This window comes from Onychomys torridus, chromosome 2, assembly GCF_903995425.1.
Source record: "Onychomys torridus chromosome 2, mOncTor1.1, whole genome shotgun sequence".
NCBI lineage: Eukaryota > Metazoa > Chordata > Mammalia > Rodentia > Cricetidae > Onychomys > Onychomys torridus.
Genome location: NC_050444.1, coordinates 136,436,413 through 136,455,961, shown reverse-complemented (window position 1 = coordinate 136,455,961; position 19,549 = coordinate 136,436,413). Strand labels below are relative to the sequence as shown.

The 19,549-nt window shown below is 50.8% G+C and overlaps 1 protein-coding gene across 3 annotated transcripts; it reads left to right on the top strand.

Moving 5' to 3' along the window:
- The first annotated feature begins 3,765 nt into the window (after window positions 1-3,765).
- On the top strand, window positions 3,766-19,030 carry Mfsd2a (major facilitator superfamily domain containing 2A). 3 transcript variants are annotated; one of them, XM_036179820.1, is made up of 15 exons: window positions 3,986-4,028; window positions 4,536-4,614; window positions 5,824-5,958; window positions 8,409-8,533; window positions 13,829-13,967; window positions 14,087-14,165; window positions 14,656-14,813; window positions 15,254-15,344; window positions 15,482-15,603; window positions 15,786-15,869; window positions 16,270-16,353; window positions 16,460-16,572; window positions 16,791-16,934; window positions 17,027-17,203; window positions 18,564-19,029. In XM_036179820.1, the coding sequence occupies exons 2-15, from the start codon at window positions 4,561-4,563 to the stop codon at window positions 18,625-18,627; spliced, it is 1,569 nt and encodes a 522-aa protein (XP_036035713.1). In that variant the 5' UTR covers window positions 3,986-4,028; window positions 4,536-4,560; the 3' UTR covers window positions 18,628-19,029. The 3 variants fall into 3 exon arrangements, with proteins under 3 accessions (XP_036035712.1, XP_036035711.1, XP_036035713.1); XM_036179819.1 differs by lacking the exon at window positions 4,536-4,614 and having other exon boundaries at window positions 3,766-4,028; window positions 5,827-5,958; window positions 18,564-19,030; XM_036179818.1 differs by lacking the exon at window positions 4,536-4,614 and having other exon boundaries at window positions 3,767-4,028; window positions 18,564-19,026.
- The last annotated feature ends 519 nt before the right edge of the window (window positions 19,031-19,549 follow it).

Below are 19,549 nucleotides of genomic sequence, written 5' to 3'. Positions count from 1 at the left end.
AATTTTAATGTAAATATTTGGTATTCAGGATAGCTGGTATGTGACCCCCAAAGGGGTTACGACCCACAAGTTGAGAACCATTGGCTTTCTGTGTGTCAAGCTCACTATTTTAAGCATTCCATCTAATCTTCATATACTCATGCCAAACCAATGAAGTAGTGTGTGTGTGTGTGTGTGTGTGTGTGTGTGTGTGTGTGCATGTGCGTGCACGTGGAGGGGCAGTGTATATTCACCCAGGAGCACACATGTGGAAGCCAGAGGGCAACATCTGGTGTTTTCCTCTATGGCTTTCTACCTTTTTTTTTCTTCCAAGACAAAGTCTCTCTGTGTAACCTTGGTTGTCCTGGAACTTGCTCTGTAGACCAGGCTGACCTTGAACTCAGAGATCCACTTACCTCTGCCTCTTGAGTGATGGCATTAAAGACATGCACCACCCCCACTCCCACTCTCTGATTAGGCTAGCTAGTCTTGAAGAACCCTCCTCCCTCAGTCTCCTAAGTGCTGAGATAACAGGCATGCACTACCATGACAGACTGGGAATCAAACTTGGGGCTTTATGCATGTTAGACCAGCATCCTACCAACTGAACAGTATTCTTATCCTCTCTGGGACCTTTGTATATACTCTACTTCTCTACTTCTGGAAAGGATGGGGGATCCAGAAATTCTCTGGGGGAGTACCCAGTTGCAACCTTGCATGGATACAGAGAGGCACAGAGCAACACAGAGAACTTACACTCATTTGTCCTTACCTGAGAGCCTGGGCTAGACCCAGAAAAGGTACTGGTGGCTAGGACAGTCCTACCATTGGATAGGCAGCTTCCTGCCCACTAGGGAGTTCTTTCTCTCTTGAGAGGATGGTGGCTGTGAACAAGGGGTCCAGGTTTATGATCCAGTCTTCTGAGTCTCATAGAGCTGGTGAGGTGTCCAGAGCTCTAACAGTCACCTAGGTGCTGGGCCTGGTGGTCTGGATAGGAGGAGGGAGAAAGAAGAATGTCTAAAGGGACTAATGGAGTCACATGGTCAGAACTGTAGGTACCTGAAGGCTAACAACCAAGTCTGTTATCAAGTTTATAAAATCAAACCCTTGCTAATCTTCTTTCAGTCTTCAGTGTCTCTATGGAATGGAGGTAATAAAAACACCCTAGCTGGTGCTGGAAGAAATGAACTAGATGGTATATTCAAAGCAAAGCACTGAGCACAGTGCTTGCTCAAGACATGCTGGGTATGTGCTAATTGGGAACTGTTGTGTTTATGCTGCTCTGACTCAGCTTACGGTGAATGATTATCTCTAGGGCTGTGTTACTGGGCTCCGTCCTGACCAATACGGATAGAAATGAAGTTGTCAGGGCGAGCTGGACCTGAATTTATAGTGGAAGAAAATTGTGGGCAACAGAGCCAGGATTCAAAAAACGATTTCTACAGGCTGAAATAAGCATGATGACATTATTCTGCTGAGAGCTTGACAACATTACACAAAATAGAGGATGGTGAAGAACCTTGACTTGACCCCAAGCTCTGGTGCAAAGGATCTGAATGATTTAGTTAGCCACAACCTGATGGGAACTGATCACGGGAGAGAAAGGCTCTGAAGCCTAGCAGTCTTAGGCTGCATTAACAATGTGTCGTGTCCGGACTGGGGGAAATAATAGGCCTATTGTGCTGGCTTGGTCAGGCCATATCTGGAATCTTGCATTGCTACACTGACAGACTGGAATCAGGCCAGGAGGGGACCAGCCCAGCCTCAGCTCCTGAGCTCTTGTGCTAAATGCTTCCTCTACAGTTTCTTGTCATATCCCCCAAACAACCCTATTAGATAGGTTCCTACTTTGCACACAAGGAGGTTAACAGGATTGTCCAGGATCAACTGTAGAGCTGGTACAGGGAGGTGCCTGCGGCTTTTCTGAATGGGCTCCTCTGGTGTTTGAACATGCATTCACTGTAGTTTAGTGAGATGTGGAAGTAAAAGAGATATAGTTTTTATTTCAAGGAGCGTAATCTGGCCTGGTGATTCAGATCATTTATGAGATGCTATGATTCAAGGGAGTAAAGAATTTAGGGCTGAAAGAGATCAGAGAGGACATTGTAGTCAAATCAAGACTAAAACAGGGAAGAGAGAATGGGTAGGGTCACACGGCTCACAGTGGGGACATGGAGCCCCTCTGTGCCTTCTTATGGGACAGGGTTGTGTCACACAGCTCACAGTGGGGACAAAGAGCCTGCCTATGCCTTCTTATGGGACAGGGTAGTGTCACACGGCTCACAGTGGGGACATGGAGCCTCGTCCATGCCTTCTGATGGTCTTCACCGTTTCACTGGCTTGTTTCTGTACAGCGGATGTGCCCAGATGGGATCTGCCAGGACGCACCAGGGAGCATGCTGTGATCATCATGGGGGAGTCGGATCTCAATATCTCTTCCCTGCAATTTGAATTAAAAGGGGGAAAAAAAAAGGAGTCCGGCACAGAGAAACACAGGTCCTGTGTGAGTGGCCTCTGAGAATCTCAGCAGTAACTTCACTGATGAGGGAGAGCTGGATTTCACCCAGGCTGCTGGGGATCTGGGAAGCCTGGGGTGGTTAGCAGAGGTGGAAGAAAAGGCTGCTCTTTGCTGGTAGCTATGCCTGGTCTGTTTAGATGAAGGTCCTCTCTTTCAAGGACCACATTCCTCTGTATTCTCTTTCTCAAAGCTTTCCTTTTTTTTTTCCTTTTTGAAACAGAGGCCTTTTGGAGTCTTGTATCTCCCAGGGCTTCCTGTCTGGGGGCACATATACCCAGTTCAGCCTTCTGTAATTTATGCTGAGAGGCAGAAAGGAGAGTCATGAGCAAAGACTTAGGAACCGGACAAAACCTTCCTGGCTTGTACACTCTGTCATAACAGCTGCCCTCTTCTCCGTGTCCCCCTTTCCTCAGCTATAAAATGGGGATAATAATAGTACCACCCTCAGATGGAGTTTGTGAGCACCCAATGAGATTGGGTTAAGCCTTTTAGAAGCTATCCATAAAAGGCTGCTTGCTGTGCTCATGACTCCTTCGTATGACTTGAGAGCTTCCCTGCTGGAAGGGGCAGCCGATGAGCTGGCTAATTTTTTTCTCCCATTGAAAAAGGCTCCCTAGAGCTGGGCAATGGTGGCGCACGCCTTTAATCCCAGCACTTGGGGGGCAGAGGCAGGCGGATCTCTGTGAGTTCGAGGCCAGCCTGGTCTACAGAGCGAGTTCCAGGACAGGCTCCAAAACTACACAGAGAAACCCTGTCTCGAAAAGCTAAAAAATAAATAAATAAATAAATAAAATAAAAAACCAAAAAAAAAAACAAAAACAAGAGAGAAAAAAAAAAAAGAAAAGAAAGAAAAAAGAAAATGTCTCCCTAAATATCAAAGGCAAAGGAATGGCCGATCTTGAGACATGAGAGGGGTACATTGATAATGAAAGTTGCAGCCTATGACCTCAGGTTTGGGGGAGGTGAGAAGCCACCTGACTCCAGACTTTACAGGAGGCAGATCGGGGTTCAGAAGTCGTGGGCTAGCAGGCTCGATTAAGGAAGAACTCACTCTGGGGGACCTCGGGTAGGTCACTTTCGGCCTTGGGCTTCAGTTTCCTTGGGCGAGTCAGGTGGGTTTCTCAGCCTTGCTTAGGTGGTTAGGAGCACGCGTTGCCGGACGCCGGCTTTGAGAACGTGGCTGAGCAGCGAGGCTCCGCCAGCGGAGTAGGGCAGGCGCGTGAGGGGATTGGCTGGAAGCTCAGGACCGAACCTTTAAGAGGCGCGGAGGGGGCATGCGAGAGGAGTTTTCCTTGCCGGCGATCCTGGTTTGCTCAGAGCTGGCGAACGTGCTGGTAGCTGCTGCTGCGCCTAGGACGGGGAGACCCAGGCGAGTGCGGGCCCGCAGAACACAGGAGCATCCCGGCGTCCCGGTTCCAGACGGCGTGGCCCGCGGGTCATGGCCAAAGGAGAGGGCGCCGAGAGCGGTTCCGCGGCAGGGCTGCTCCCCACCGGCATCCTCCAAGCTAGTGATCGGCCGGTCCAGGTGAAGGTGAGGTCCCGAGAAGTGGGCACAGGGGCTTCTGGGGTAGGCCTGGTCTTGGGACACTGTGGCGGGTAACAGGGTACGATGAGGCTTGGAAAAAGAAGGAAGTTCAAGTGGTGCTCCGGGACCGGAGAGTGATGGAGAAAGTCTGTAGCCTCTTTGCTCAACCCTCCACTGGGTTTGCGCCAAGAGCGGTGCCGGCAACTCTGCATGGCGTGGGGCTCTCCCCAGCGCTCTGGCTTCTCCTGTGTTGAGCCACGCTCGTTTCTGTCCTTAGATCTGGAGAGACGCCCCCAAATCTGAGAGTCCCCTTGGTTCTCCATCTCTCACCACCCCCTCCTTCGCCCCCTCCACTCTCACGCTTTAACTCTGAGAAGGGCCACTCAAGTTCATTCATAAGAACAAGGGCTCTGCTCTTAAAGGAGCCGCATTCCGAAAGCGTTTGTGTGACTATGAGGGTTCACAAGCGCAGCGTTCCGCGTGTCTCCACTCTCTTTCTCTGACCGGTCCTAGCTCTGCGGATCTATTTAACCAGCCCATGGAACCATGCGGCCCCAGGAAAGGGATCGCCGACAATAGACCTGCTTGGGAGGTGCTTAACTTTTCCTTTTAATTTTATTAACTGATCTTGGAAGGAGCGAGTGAGCAATTATGCTGTTACCCTGTATGAGTAATCTCTACTTTCCCCGGGCAACCTCAGCCTCCCCTAGTGCTCCACCCGGAGAAGGCCGAGCCCTGCACCTGGAGCCCTTTTCACCCCTCTCCAAGGTCCCCTAGTTGCTGGATGGGGTCTGTGTCAGGGAGCCGGAGGGTAGGGCTGCTCAAGGGTTTGCCTGGAGCTGAAGATTGCCTACAGGGGCCCAGGAACTTTGGGGCAGATGGAAGGAACAGCTGTGGCTGCAGCGGGCTGGGCTGGGGCCTCCGGCAGCCTTGGTGCCCTCAACCAGTAGGCAGGTGGATCCTGGCTCTTGCGGGGCATCAGGGAGGGAGTCTGGGCTGGGCTCAGGCAGCTTTTGGCAGCAAGAAGATTTACAGGTTGTGGCAGCTAGTGCGGGGCGGGCACCAGTCCACTGCTACAACATGCTCTCTCTGGGTGACTTGGGAAGGAACAAAGGCTGAGGACCTGGGAGTTTTTGTTTGTTTGTTTGTTTGTTTGTTTGTTTGTTTTGGTTTGGTTTGGTTTGGTTTTGGTTTTTTTGAAACAGGTTTTCTCTGTAGCTTTGGAGGCTGTCCTGGAACTCACTTTGTAGCTGGCCTTGAACTCACAGAGATTCACCCGCCTCTGCCTCCCGAGTGCTGGGATTGCAGGCGTGGGCCACCACCGCCGGCTTTTTTTTTTTTTTTTTTTTCCCTTTTTTCTTTCTTTTTATTGAGCTGAGGATCGAACCCAGGGCCTTGCGCTAGTGCTCTACCAGGGTGCTAAATCCCCAACCCTATTTTTATGTTTGTTTGTTTGTTTGTGACAGGGTTTCTCTGTGTAGTCCTGGCTGTCTAGGAAATCGCTCTGTAGACCAAGCTGGCCTTAGAGACCTGCCTGGCTCTGCCTCCCCACACCTGGCCTGGGAGATGATCTTTAAAGATGGAGGGTGATAGGTTTCCTTAAGAGTCAAGGGGAGATGGGGGAGGGGCGGGGGGATAAGACTGAGTTTAAGGGCAACTTCCCCTGGGGTAGGGGAAATGGGATTTCCCTAGGTGGGAACTGGGCAGGGTGGAGGAACTGTTCCTCCTGGCCCAGTTGGCTGGAGACTAGGTTGGAGGCCAGAATCCTGGGTTTGTCTTCAGTCTTCCCTTCTCCCCTCAGAAGGAACCAAAGAAGAAGACCCAGCAATTGTCCATTTGCAACAAGCTTTGTTATGCAGTTGGAGGGGCCCCATACCAGCTAACGGGCTGTGCCCTGGGCTTCTTCCTGCAGATCTACCTGCTGGATGTGGCTAAGGTGAGTGACCTGAGCCTCCTCCAGTATCCAGAGGTGGGAGGTGGGAGGCTGGCTCTTCTTGGTAGGTTCTTCACCCGGTTATCCCCGTGGTAAAACAGGACCAGAACACATTCCTTGGCTGCCACTCAGGGTCGCAGTGGATAAGAAATAAGGCTTTAGGAAGTGTCCAGGAAGGGAGTCTGTCTTTCTGCCCCAGGAACCATGGCTGGCAACTCTCCCTTGCCTGGCAGGCGCAATAGAGCCTGGAGGACTAAGCAGTGGCTGTGAGGGAGAATGGGACCCGTTGGTGACGCTGTTCTTAGAAGAGACTGGCACACCATGTCCCTGGCTGGAAGACAGTCAGCTGGCTTGGCTCAGGGTTTTAGTGGATGTTACCAGGCTCTTAGGAGAAACGTGTCTCACCTTCACCTGAGAAGTGGCAGCCTGGTGGTGGGTAGGGAAACCTGAAGGTGTGGACATGTGTTAGAGTGCCCCAGTACTTGGGGTCTCTGATGGGGAGGGGTAGTTTGGGTGAAGCAGGGCTACTGTGTGTATTTGAGAAGCCTTGGCCAGCAGCCTGGCATCCAAAGAATTCACCCTGTCTGGATGAGAGAGTGGGAGACTGAGTAACCATGGCTCCAGCCAGGGTGCCCTCACTGGCTCTTTTCTGGGTAGCATCACTGGGCAAGTGAGGCATATTAGTTTCCATTTGCAGGTGTGGAACACTGAGCCCCAGAAAGTACAGAAGACTCATTCAGTAGCTAGGTTTCAAACGGTTCCCATGGCTGGGCCCCAAGGGGGTTATAAATAAGAGGAACCTGCAGTTGAGCATAAAATGGGGTTAGAGTAATGGGGTGAGTGTAGGGTAGGGGCGTAAAGTTCAGGAAGGTGGCCAGCTTTCCGGAGCGGGGTTTTAACAACTGGACATGGTGGCACATGCCTGTTAGCCCAACACTTAGGAGGCTGAGACAGGAGGATTGAGATTGCAAAACCAGTCTGGGACCCTGTCTCAAAAATAAAGTATAAAAAAAAAAAAAATCAAGGATTTATGGATGAGGTTGAAACCAAAAAATCTGTATTTAGAACCTAGAGTGTTTGAAGGTGACTGACCACTTTCTAAAAAGCATCTATAGAGCAGGCATAGTGACACACACACACACACACACACACACACACACACACACACACATACACACACTCATCTATAATGCCAGCACTGGGAAGGGGGAGCCAAGAGGATGATCCTTGCAAGTTAGACACCAGTTTAGTCTACTTACCAAGTTCTAGGCCAGTCAAGAGTACAAATGAGCTCTCTCTCTCTCTCTCTCTCTCTCTCTCTCTCTCTCTCACATAATGTCATGGTCAGGGGAAGTCACTGGACAGATTGCTCAGTGATTAATGGTTTGCTGCTCTTTTCAGAGGACCTGAGTTGTGAGTGCCTGTACCAGGCCACTCAAAACCACAACTGTCTAGAACTCCAGTTTTAGGGGATCCAATGCCTCTGGCCTCCTGTATTCATTCAAACAACCCCCTCCACACACACACACACACACACACACACACACAATCACATAACTTAAAACAATAAGATGAATTCTTAAAAAAAAAAAAAAAAAAGATAAAGGAAAGCATCTATAGATTCCGTTGTCCATATCCAGGATAAAGCCTGACCTCATAAACCACACTACAACCCATAACTCTTACACAGATGAGCAAACTGAGGTTCACTGCTGTTGCCCAGGGGAACAGATACTAGCTCTGTTATCAGGTGGTCAGGGACTCGGAACTGTGAGAGGGAAGGAAGGAAATGATTCTGTGTTCATTCTGTCTGGTGAGATGTTTTTAAGTGTGGCAGAGGGAAGGAAAGATCCAGAGAAGCTGTGAACACAGTCCTACTCCGATAGCACAGTTATCAGAGGAATGCTGTTGCCTCATCATAATCATTATTACTATTATTTTGGTTTTTGGAGTCTATGTAGTCTTGACTGTCCTGTAACTCACTCTGTAGACCAGGCTGGCCTTGAACTCACTGAGATCTGCCTGCCTGTGGGATTAAAGGTGTGTGCCACCATGCCCAGTTGCTGTTGTAATTAATTATTGTTTTCTCACAATGTGGGGGAATTGAACCCAGCACCTCATCCATTCTCAGCAAGCTACCACTGAGCTGAGCCCCCGGCTCTGCTATTGTCACTATTAAGGAAGTGAGGGAAACTGGGCAGTGGTGATACACATCTTTGATCCCAGCACTGGGGAGGCAGAGGCAGGTGGGTCTCTGTGAGTTCGAAGCCAGCCTGGTCTACAGAGTGAGTTCCAGGACAGTCAGGGCTACACAGAGAAGCCCTGTCTTGAAAAGAGAAAAAGTGAGTGAAAATGTCTAACATCCGGGTGGGAGCGGGTCTCCACGGCCGGGCTGACAGTGAGGAAATTCCTGCTGCGGTGAAATGTCTTCTTTGGCCTCTTCCCCATGGCAGGTGGAACCGCTTCCTGCTTCCATTATCCTTTTTGTGGGCCGAGCCTGGGATGCCTTCACTGACCCTCTGGTGGGCTTCTGCATCAGCAAATCCTCCTGGACCCGGCTGGGCCGCCTCATGCCCTGGTAAGTAGAGATGCTCCTTCACAGTGCAGAAGGCGAGGCTTCCGGTCTAGTTGTCCGTCAGTCCTTCTACCTCTTGTCACAGGCTGGGGCTTGAGGGGGACAAGGGGACACAAAAGCTCAAAGGTGTTGAAACCCCAAGCTGAGGCCTTCGCTGCCCCAGACATGGGCGCTGGGACACCTAGCCAGTTCATTTCTGGGCTGGCCCAAGTGACGTTGGTGACCCTGGAACCCTCAGTTCTCCCACTGGTCACTTCTGTAGTGGCAGAAGTTGGTCTTCAGAGCGGTTGGGAGGTTGCCTGGGTTTCAGTGGCAGCGTCGCTACTTACAGCTGTGTTGTCTTGAGCAAGTTACTTAACATCTCTGAACCTTAGGGAAAATGGAGGTATGGTGAGGATTTTAATATGTACACCACTCAGAATAATGCCTGGCAGGTATTGATACGCAATTTGACGTTCCTTCAAGGTGGTCAACGGTAGGACACTTGGGTGGGGGCGACACTAAGAATGGGATTGTTCCTACTTCTTCCCTTGGTGCTGTTCAGCCTCAGCCTGTGGGACAAGGTTGGGGGAGGCAGTTGCCATAGATCAGACAGGGATGGAGACGCACAAGACAGGCCAAGCCCGGGCTCTGGTTCCCTCCAGGACATCCTGCTTCAGGGGGTGGGAGGGGGGGTGTACCCCTTTCATCTCCAGCCCATCCAAGCTTAAGTGGGCGCCTTCCTGCCCCAGGGGCGCCCATACCTGGTCTCCGGCCTTCAAAGCTCTTCCAGCAGCCTCTGCACCTCCACGGTTTCCTTTCCCACGAGGCCCCCCACCCACCCCAATCCAGCCAGCCCCTGGCAAAAGCCCAGCTTGAGGCCTTTGATCCAGGCTTCATGGCCAAGGGGATGGAGGGGAGGGCAGGAGAGCCTCCTTTACCTGGGCAAGCTGCTGAGGGAGCTCTGAGCACCAGCCTGTGAGACTTGGCCGGGTGCCGGCCTCCTGGCAGCTGGTGGCAGGCGGGGCCCGGCTCCCACATCGCCTCATGAGGCCCAGCCAATAGGAGGCTGCTGTCTGATGCGCTGCCTCACAGGGTTACTCCCAGTCACATCGAGTTCCTAGGCCAGCCTGGCCGACCAGCGGCCTGCCTAAGAGGATGAGGAGTTTGGGGAAGGCTGAGGAGGAGCCCTGTTCTCTGAGGAGACAACGTGGAGGGGGTGGAAGGAGGAGGAGGGCCAGCAAGTACTCCCTGAAGGAGGGAGGTCTGAGGACTTTTGCTTGGTCGGTGTGATAGGGGAGTTGCTGGGGACCCCTCAGGCTGCTTTCTGGGTGGCAAGTGCCTGGGCGTGTGTCAGAATACACAGGGGACGGCTCATAGGCTGAAGGGCGCTTGTGTTCATCCCAGGCTGCACCTCCTCGCGCCCAGAGACCAGAAAGAGTCTGGGTCTGTCAGAGTTGGTTAGTGTTAGCCCTAGCCGGGTCTCCTCCCAGACGTTAGGGCAGTTCCGAGCCCAAGCCCCTCCTGCAGACCCCAAAGATGCTGCTGTTCTCTTTCCCAGGACTTCCTAAGGCCCTCTGTGAGACCCTGTCAGCAGGGTCACACCGCGATGCAGCAGGCTGCCCCTGAGGTTGGTTACCAGGCGTTGCCCACTTGTGGCCCTGGCCTGTAGTGGTTCGGGAAGACCTCTTCTCCTGCTGAGCCTTCCTGATGTGATCACAGCAAACACTTGACCTCCCAAGTACTGTTCAACATTTTTTCTGTCAACTCATTTAGGACTCGAGCCTACTCCAGAGTTGAAGTCCTTACATTTATTTGCCTGTGAGGTGTCCCTTTCTCCACCTTATCTCCTGATTCCATCTCCCTTGCTCACTGCACTCCAGCCCATGGGCCCTGCCGTTCCATACTCCTTCCTAAGGACCTTTGCACAGACTGTCCCCTGCCTGGGCCCACACTTGCCTCAGAGGTCTGTAATGCAGCCTTTCTGACCATATCCACGCCTTCTCAGTTACTGCCCTCTCAGCCAGCTGTGAACTGCACCTCAGTCTCCTGGCTACTAGCCTGCTTTAGTCTCTACAGCTTTAGACTCCTCTAGCTTGCTCCCTTCTCTCCACAGCATTTACCACCGTTCGATATGTTTTACCTGTATAACGACTATGAGAAAATATATATAGCATAGCATTTCCCTTATTTGTGGGTTTATTTGTGGTAGAACCCAAATGTAGGGCCTTGCCCATGCCAGGCAAGCGTTCTTCAGCCTTGATCTTTGTTTGGTTGTGTTCTTTGAAGACTAGGTTTCCTGTAGCCTAGGCTGGCCTCCAACTCATGGTTCTCCACCTCCTAAATGTTCAGATGATAGTCATGTACCAACACCTCCAGCTCAACCCTTGTTTGGTTTGGTTTGTTTTTGAGACAGGGTCTCGCTATGTAGCCCTGGCTGCCCTGCAACTTGTTATGTAGACCAGGTTGCCCTCAGACTACAGAAATTCACCTGCTTCTGCCTCTTGAAAACAGAGACAGGGGAGTCCTTGAACATGAGGCCAGCCTGGTCTGCATGATTACATAGAGAGACCTTGTCTCAAAAAAATGAAAAAGCAAAATCACACACACACACACACACACACACACACACACACACACACAGAGTGTATGAGTGTTTTGCTTGCATGTACAACTGTACCTGGTACCTGAGGAGGTCAGAAGAGGACTTTGGATCTCTTGAAACTGGAGTTATGAATGGTTATGAGCTGCCATGTGGGTACTGAAAATTTAACCTAGGTCTTATGCAAGAACAAATGCTCTTAATTGCTGAGCCATCCCTCTAGCCCATGTCCTTCATTAAAAAAACAAAAAAGGGGCCTGGAGAGATGCCTCAGTGGTTAAGAGCACTGGCTGTTCTTCTAGAGGTCCTGAGTTCAACTCCCAGCACCCACATGGTGGCTCACAACCATCTGTAATGAGACCTGGTGTCCTCTTCTGGCATGCAGGCAGAACACTGTATACATAATAAATAAACAAATCTTTAAAAAACAAAACAAAACAAAAACAAAAACAAAAAAAAACAAAACAGATCTCACTAAGTAGCCTAGGTTGACTTTGAACTCACAATCTTTTTGCCTCTGTCTCTTGAATGTGGGGACTCTAGTCCTGCACCACTCTGACCAGCTCATTGTAATCTTTTGTTGTTGTTTTTTCCAGATAGGGTCTCTCTGTAGCCCTGGCTGTCCTGGAACTCACTCTGTAGCCCAGGCTGGCCTCAAACTCACAGAGATCCACCTGCCTCTGCCTCCCCAGTGCTGGGATTAAAGTCACCTGGCTCATTGTAAACTTTTTTTTTTTTTAAAGATTTATTTATTTATTATGTTATGTATTCTGCCTGCGTGTGTCCCTACAGGCCAGAAGAGGGCACCAGATCTCATTATAGATGGTTGCAAGCCACCATGTGGTTGCTGGGAATTGAACTCAGGACCTCTAGAAGAGCAGTCCGTGCTCTTAACCGCTGAGCCATCTCTCCAGCCCTCATTGTAAACTTTTAAGGTGTCCGATAAAGTAGTGTTAAGCATATTCACACCCTTGTGTGACCATCACAGCGTTCTGTCCCATTATCTTTTTGTTGTTGCTATTTTTCTGCAAAGCCCTGACTATCCTGTAATTTGATTTGTAGAACAGGTTGGCTTTGAACTCAGAGGTCTGCCTACCTCTGCTTCCCAAGTGCTGGGATTAAAGGCACACACCACTACTGCCTGGCACATCCCAATGCTTTTTCATCTTTTCAAACCAAAACTTTGAGTTCATCAAAAGATAATCCCTACTTCCCCCTCCACCTATCAATCTGTCAACCACTTTTTTGTTTTGTTTTGTTCAAGAAGGGTATATGGTGGTGGGGTGTGTGTGTGTGTGTGTGTGTGTGTGTGTGTGTGTGTGTAGGTCAGGGGACAACTTTCAGGAGTTGATTCTTTCTGCCATATGGGTTCTATGAATTTGAGCTTAGGTCATCAGGCATAGTAAGTGCCCTTAGGAGCTGACACATCTTCCATATGAAACTATGGATTTGACGACCCCCCCCCCAATAAGTTAAACTGTATAATACTTGTCTTTTAGACACTTGGCCATTCCTCAACGTTCTCTGTTGTAATATGTGTCAAGAATTTCATTTAAAAATGAATCTGAGGGGATTTAGCTCAGTGGTAGAGTGCTTGCCTAGCAAGCTCAAGGTCCTGGGTTCGATCCTCAGCTCAAAAAAAAAAAAAAAGAATCTGAATAGCATGTAATTTTTGTTGTTTACCAACTAGACTGTGAGTTCTGTAAGAGCAATGGTGTCTTTTTCTTCACAGATACATCTTCAACAGTCAGAATAGTTCCTAGCACATCACCAAGCTCCATAAATATTTGAGTAAATGTTGAATGTAGGCAGTGTACTATTTCTCATTTTCATATGTGAGGAAATGAGTCTCAGAGAAGTTAAATAATTTGCTCGACTAAGTTTGTTTTTTTTTTTTTAGACTAAGTTTTTATAGTGACAAACTCAGAATTGGACCTCAGAAGTATGTGTAACTCAAGGCCTTTCTCTTTTTAAAAATATGTATTGTGCGTGTATGTGTGTGTGGGCATGTCTGCAGACACGTGGGCATGCCACAGTATATGTGGAGGCCAGAGGACAACTTGTGGGAGTCGTTCCCTCCTTCCACCTTGGTGTTCCGGGGAAGAGTATCAGGCTGTTAGGTCTGGCAGCAAACGCTCTTACCCACTGAGCCGTCTTGCTGGCCTGAGGCCTTCTTCCGTTTAACCTTTGTATTTGGCTTCCTGTGCTAAAGCTGTGAAGTTGATCCATCCTGAGGAATAGCCTCTCGTGAGAGTTTGGACTCACATGGGAGCCAGACATTTGTTCCCCATCCTCCTTACAGTTCTGTGACTGGGTCCAATCCTCTTCTGCGGACCCTCTCTTCTCCTTCACCAGACGCTGGCCTCTCCCACCCAGTCTAGTTTCCCTGTGTGTATACAAATGAAGCATGGAGGGCAGAGGACAGGTGTTAGAATGTCCCTTTCACTGGGACTCCTGCTCCAGGAAAGACATGCATGAGACTCGGAGTCTGACCCCATGCTCCTTGCTCTCTGACCCCTTCAAGCTCCTTGCTCAAGATTTTGATCCAGGAAGTTGCCTTCTTCGATGCTCCAGGCACAGCCATCAGTCTCTTCCCCTGAGGCTCTGGGTCGGGAGAGTTCAGAGTAGAAATTTCCTTCTCTGTTGATGGGCACCTGTGGGACAGATTTGGGCTCTTAGAATCCTCTTGCCTCCGCTCAGACCTTTCCCTTCCTCAGGATCATCTTCTCCACTCCCCTGGCCATCATTGCCTACTTTCTCATCTGGTTCGTGCCTGACTTCCCTCTCGGGGTGGAAAGGTCGCATGGGTTCCTTTGGTACCTGCTTTTCTACTGCCTTTTTGAGACGCTGGTCACGGTGAGTGTGGGCTCCTCCCCTTGGTACCTTGGTGAGGGGCAGGGTCAAGGGCGATCCCGGGGGACCTCTGCGTGTCTCTTCATCCATCTAACTGGCCGAGAGTGTCTCTTCCATTACAGTGTTTCCATGTGCCCTACTCAGCACTCACCATGTTCATCAGCACAGAGCAGAGTGAGCGAGACTCCGCCACTGCCTACAGTAAGTCCTTCTCCCATCAGCGGGGGGCCCTGGACCTCTCTGCTCCTAGCCCCCCTCCCATACCTTGTGCTTTGTGGGCCCAGCTCTTTGCTCTACTCTTCAGTGTGTGTGTGTGTGTGTGTGTGTGTGTGTGTGTGTGTGTGTGTGTGTGTGTGTGTGTGTGTGTGGTGAATCCCCTTCCCTCTGTCCCCTGTCTCTCTGTAATGCTGGGGATTGACCCCAGAGCCTTGTGTTTGCTAAGCAGTCACTTGACCATTGAATTATATCCCCAGCTCATGAAAGGATATTAAAAAATAACTCAATCCCTTTATTACTCAAGCGAGACCCAGAGGGGTACAAGTACTGGTCTGAAGCCAGGAATGTAGGTTGAAATGTCATCCTCCCGCCCCGTAGCTCAACTCACCTGGAGCCAAGAGTGGCTCCTGTATGACTCTCCTCCCTGGGCCTACAGGCCATGTAGCACATCTAAAATGACCCTTTCCCTGCCTAGGGATGACTGTGGAGGTGCTGGGTACAGTGATAGGCACAGCGATCCAAGGACAAATTGTGGGCCAAGCCAATGCACCTTGTCTCCAGGACCACAATGGCTCTGTAGTGGCCTCAGAAGTTGTCAATCATACACAGAGCACCGCCTCCCTCAAAGAAACGGTGAGGCCCCTGGCAGGGCAAGGATTTATTGGGGGAGAGCAAATGGGGTGCTTTGCAGTTCTCCTAAAAGCAGTAAAAGTAGCTAGTGTCTATTAATTAGTGGGCATCTGGTAAATGTAAATATTAGTACGTGCATCTACCCACTTTATAGACAAGGAAAGTGAAGCCTGGGAGGCTGAGTAACTTGTCTAGGGTCCCAGTGGGTTGCAGAGGTGGGGGAAGACTTGGGGTGTGGGCTCACACAACTACGTAGTCTGGCCGTGTAACATTTTGTATACTTGGACTTAGCCCAGCCTTGGGAAGCAACAGCAGGTCCAGGATGACCGTCCTGGTTCACAGATGGAGACAGTGAGGCCCCCACAGGAGAAAGGCCTGGCCTGAGATCGTGGAGTGGGGCTGCTGGGCTGAGATCAGACTGACCCTGTCTCTGTATGTCATAGCAAAATGCATACCTGCTGGCAGCAGGGATCATTGCCTCCATCTACGTCATCTGCGCTGTCATTCTGGTCCTAGGCGTGCGGGAGCAGCGAGGTGAGAAGCTGCTGAGGAGGGTTCAGCCCACAGCCCGGGGGTGGGGTGGGGTGGGGTGGAGCAGAACCCCTTCTGCCTGGTCCTCGGGCTTTGGGAGGGACTTCTGCTCCCTCTTCATTATCCTTTCTGGTCCCTAGAGCCCTACGAGGCCCAGCAGGCCGAGTCGATGCCCTTCTTTCAGGGCCTCCGGCTGGTCATGAGTCATGGCCCCTATGTCAAGCTCATCGCGGGCTTCCTTTTCACCTCCCTGGCTTTCATGGTGAGTGAGTGGGGCCTGAGATGTTCTTCCTCAGAGTGGGTCTGATAGGAGTGGGGCTGGAGGAAGATTTGGCTTGTGGTGAAAGCTCGGGGGCAGGTAGGAGAGAGTGGGGCAAGTAGGGGTCTCTGGAATCCCTAAGTCACCTCTTTCCTTTTGTTTCCTTGTCCTGCCCCATCTCCCAGCTGGTGGAGGGCAACTTCGCCCTGTTCTGCACCTATACCTTGGGCTTCCGAAATGAGTTCCAGAACCTTCTCCTGGCCATCATGGTGAGTACAGGGCATATGGTTAGCTGATGAATGGGTCTTTGGACAGTCAGAGGGTACCTTCAGGCTGGTCCCTAGTCTTGAAGGGATGAGGGAGGTTTCCCTGGACCTCACCAGCAATCGCTTCGGGAGGGCTTATGAAAGGAGGATTTGAGGCTGGATGGTTACAGTGCCCAGTCCAGGAAAAACAAGGACACCAACAACTTTGTGCAGCTTTGCATTTGGAGCTCTGAAAAGCCCGGAGGATGGCTTGCTCTCAGTTCCCCCGGGAAGCCATCAGACATGCCTGTCGACTTCCTCACTGCCAGTGGCTGACCTGGGAGCCTCTTCGGGGCCCTGGAAAAGGCAGGGAGGTTCTCTGCAGAAATAACCCACCTCCTTCACCGTTTTATGTTGCTCACAGCTCTCGGCCACATTCACCATCCCCATCTGGCAGTGGTTCCTAACCCGCTTTGGCAAGAAGACAGCTGTATATGTTGGGATCTCAGTGAGTGGGGCTCAAGGGGTGGAGTTTGGGCTGAATTGGGTCTGTGAGGAGGGGCTTACAGATGGGAGCCTCCCAGGTGACCCACCTTCCCCATTCTCTGTCCTAGTCAGCAGTTCCTTTTCTCATCCTGGTGGCCCTCATGAAGAGCAATCTAATCGTCACTTACGTGGTGGCCATAGCAGCTGGCGTCAGCGTAGCAGCTGCTTTCTTGTTACCCTGGTAGGTAGATACAGGCTCACTGAATTTATTCCCCTTCCCGCCCCCCTCCAGCTGGGGAGTGTGCTCCGGTGGCTTCTGCCCTGCCTTTCTGTGGGTCTGGGATGAGGGGGGTCTGCAGTCCCTAGAAGGCAGTTCCTTCCCATGGACACGGATACCCTATGAATGGGCTGGTGGCTAGGTGGGGGTAACTCATGGCTGCCACCACCCACTCTGCGTAGGTCCATGCTGCCCGACGTCATTGATGACTTCCACCTGAAGCACCCTCACTCCCCTGGCACTGAGCCCATCTTCTTTTCCTTCTATGTCTTCTTCACCAAGTTTGCCTCTGGAGTCTCCCTGGGTGTCTCCACCCTCAGTCTTGAGTGAGTGGCCTGTGAGTCTTGGGCAAGGCTGGGGACGGGGGCAGGGCCCAGGCACTTCATTCTTACCACTCCTTGCCCACTGGGTCCCACAGCTTTGCTGAGTACCAGACACAGGGATGCTCCCAGCCAGAACAGGTCAAGTTTACACTGAAGATGCTGGTGACCATGGCGCCCATCATCCTCATCCTCCTGGGCTTGCTGCTCTTCAAGCTGTACCCCATCGATGAGGAGAAGCGGCGGCAGAATAAGAAAGCTCTGCAGGCTCTGCGGTGAGAGCGGGGGAGGGGAGGAGGGTGTGTGTGAATGTGTGTGAGTGTGAATGTGTGTGAGTGTGTATGTGTGTATGAAGGTAAATGTGTGTGTGTACGTGAGTGTGTGTGAGTGTATATGTGAGTATGTGTGAATGTGTGTCTTATGAGAGTGTGTGTGAGTGTGTACGTGAGTATGTGTGAATGTGTGTCTTATGAGAGCGTATGTGTGTGTGAGTGTGTGTGTATGAGTGTGTGAAGGTGAATGTGTGTGTGTGAGTGTGTACGTGTAGGTGAGTGTATGTATGAGTGTATGTATGTAAGTGTGAATGTGTGTGTGTGTGTGAGTATGTGTGTGTGCATGACAGTCTAAGTGCTCAACTTGTACCACTGATGACAGATCCAGCAAACGCATAGCTACATGCTAGGTACTACATCGACTACTTCTGTATGTATTTACTCAACAAGCAACAAGCACTTTCTGAATGTCAGCATTGTGGTAGGAAGAACAAAAACAAACAAAAACAGAAAACGGCCAGGCTTGGTGATACACGCCTTTAATTCCAAAACTCTAAGAGGCAGAGGCAGGTGGGTCTTTGTTAGTTTGAGGCCAGCCTGGTCTACATAATGAGTTCCAAGATAGCCAGGGCTAGCCAGGGCTATGTAGAGAGACCCTGTCTCTACAACCAAACAAAACTCTCTGTCCTGAAGGAGCTTGTGTTTAGAAGTATGCTTTCAGGACAACCCCCGACACACTCCTCACACACTCCCCCCCCCCCACTCCCACTCCCACCCCTCCTATCCTCCCCCACCTTTTCCGCCTTTTAACAAGCCCATCCTTAGGCAGCTGAGGTGTTTTGTTTTTGAGGCAGGGTCTGTCTCATTTAGCTCAGGCTGGTAAACTAGCTGTGTAGCCAAGGCTAACCTGGCTCTGCCTCCTAAGTACTAGGGTGACAGCCACCACTCCCATGGCAAGATTCTTATGATTCCTGTCCTGCAGATGAAGAAAATTGAAGTTTGGCCAGGAACTGTGGATAAGGCTTTGAGCCCTGCCCTGTATTCTAGCTGTAACCTGTACTCTGATACCCTCCTGGCAAACAGGTCCTCTGGCGTGGCCAGAAATGATAGGGCAGGGTGCAGTGACTCATGCTACCGTGTCAGCCAGCCAGAGCCAGTGGCTCTCTGAGGTTTGCGGTGGCCTCCTTCGTTCAGCAGGAACAGCAACCAGAAGTTTCTGGGCCGACCGTAGGAGTGAGAGCAAACAGTGCTATGGTGTAGACAAGACTGACAGCTGGCTTGAACTCCAGGGCCAAGATTCCTAAGGCAGGTGGCAGCGGAGGAGGGTGAAGATGCTTCCTCTAAGCTGTCTTTTCTGTTGCAGAGATGAAGCCAGCAGCTCAGGCTGCTCTGATACAGACTCCACAGAGCTGGCCAGCATTCTCTAGGACCTGCCATGTTACCTGAAGCCACCACACAAACGACCTGGGGCACCCAGGTAGCATGAGGCACAGGATCTTTTTTGTCCTCGCACTGAACTGCTGTTCTTCCTGTGTCAAGACAGGGACCAAGGACTGGATGGAGGGCGAGCAGCCCAGGGCATGTGTGCTCACTGCAGGGCTAGCCACTCCCTCACCTCCTCACTGCCTGCCCACAGGGCCAAGCCCTAGGGCTGCTACTGTGAATATTTTATGCCAAGGACTGACTGGGGCTAGCTCAGGACACTAATGTAGAAACGTTTTATACAGAGACTAATTAATAACTTAATGACTGTGTACATAGTGATGTGTGTATGTATATGTCTGTGAGCTATTAATGTTATTAATTTTCATAAAAACTGGAGAACAAAGCTTCCTCTTCCATCTATGTTCTTTACCATCCATGGTGGGTCCCGGATAGCCAATGGGCTCACAAAGTCCTGGGTGCCAGTGAGTGTGCCTGAGGGTACAATAGCAGCCTTGGCTGACATTTACTCTGTACCAAGTGCCTTATGCTAGTTTGGCACACAGTTCATGGTGATCTCACTGAACCTGTGGAACTCTTGTGTCATGGCAGGACTGTCCTTGTCTTAAAGAGAAAAAAAATGAAAAGCCAAGCTCTAGCATTAAAAGAGGTATGGCTGGCTGGTGGCGGTGGCCCACGCCTTTAATCCCAGCACTCAGAAGGCAGAGGCAGGCGGATCTCTGTGAGTTCAAGGCTAGCCTGGTCTACATCGTGAGATCTAGGACAGGCTCCAAAACTACACAGAGAAACCCTGTCTCAAAAAACAAAAACAAACAAACAAAAAAAGGTGTGGCTAAAGGCACATGGCAAAGAATGATGTAAGTGGAGCTCTATCCCGTCTCTGTGAGACTCTTAGCACATTAACTA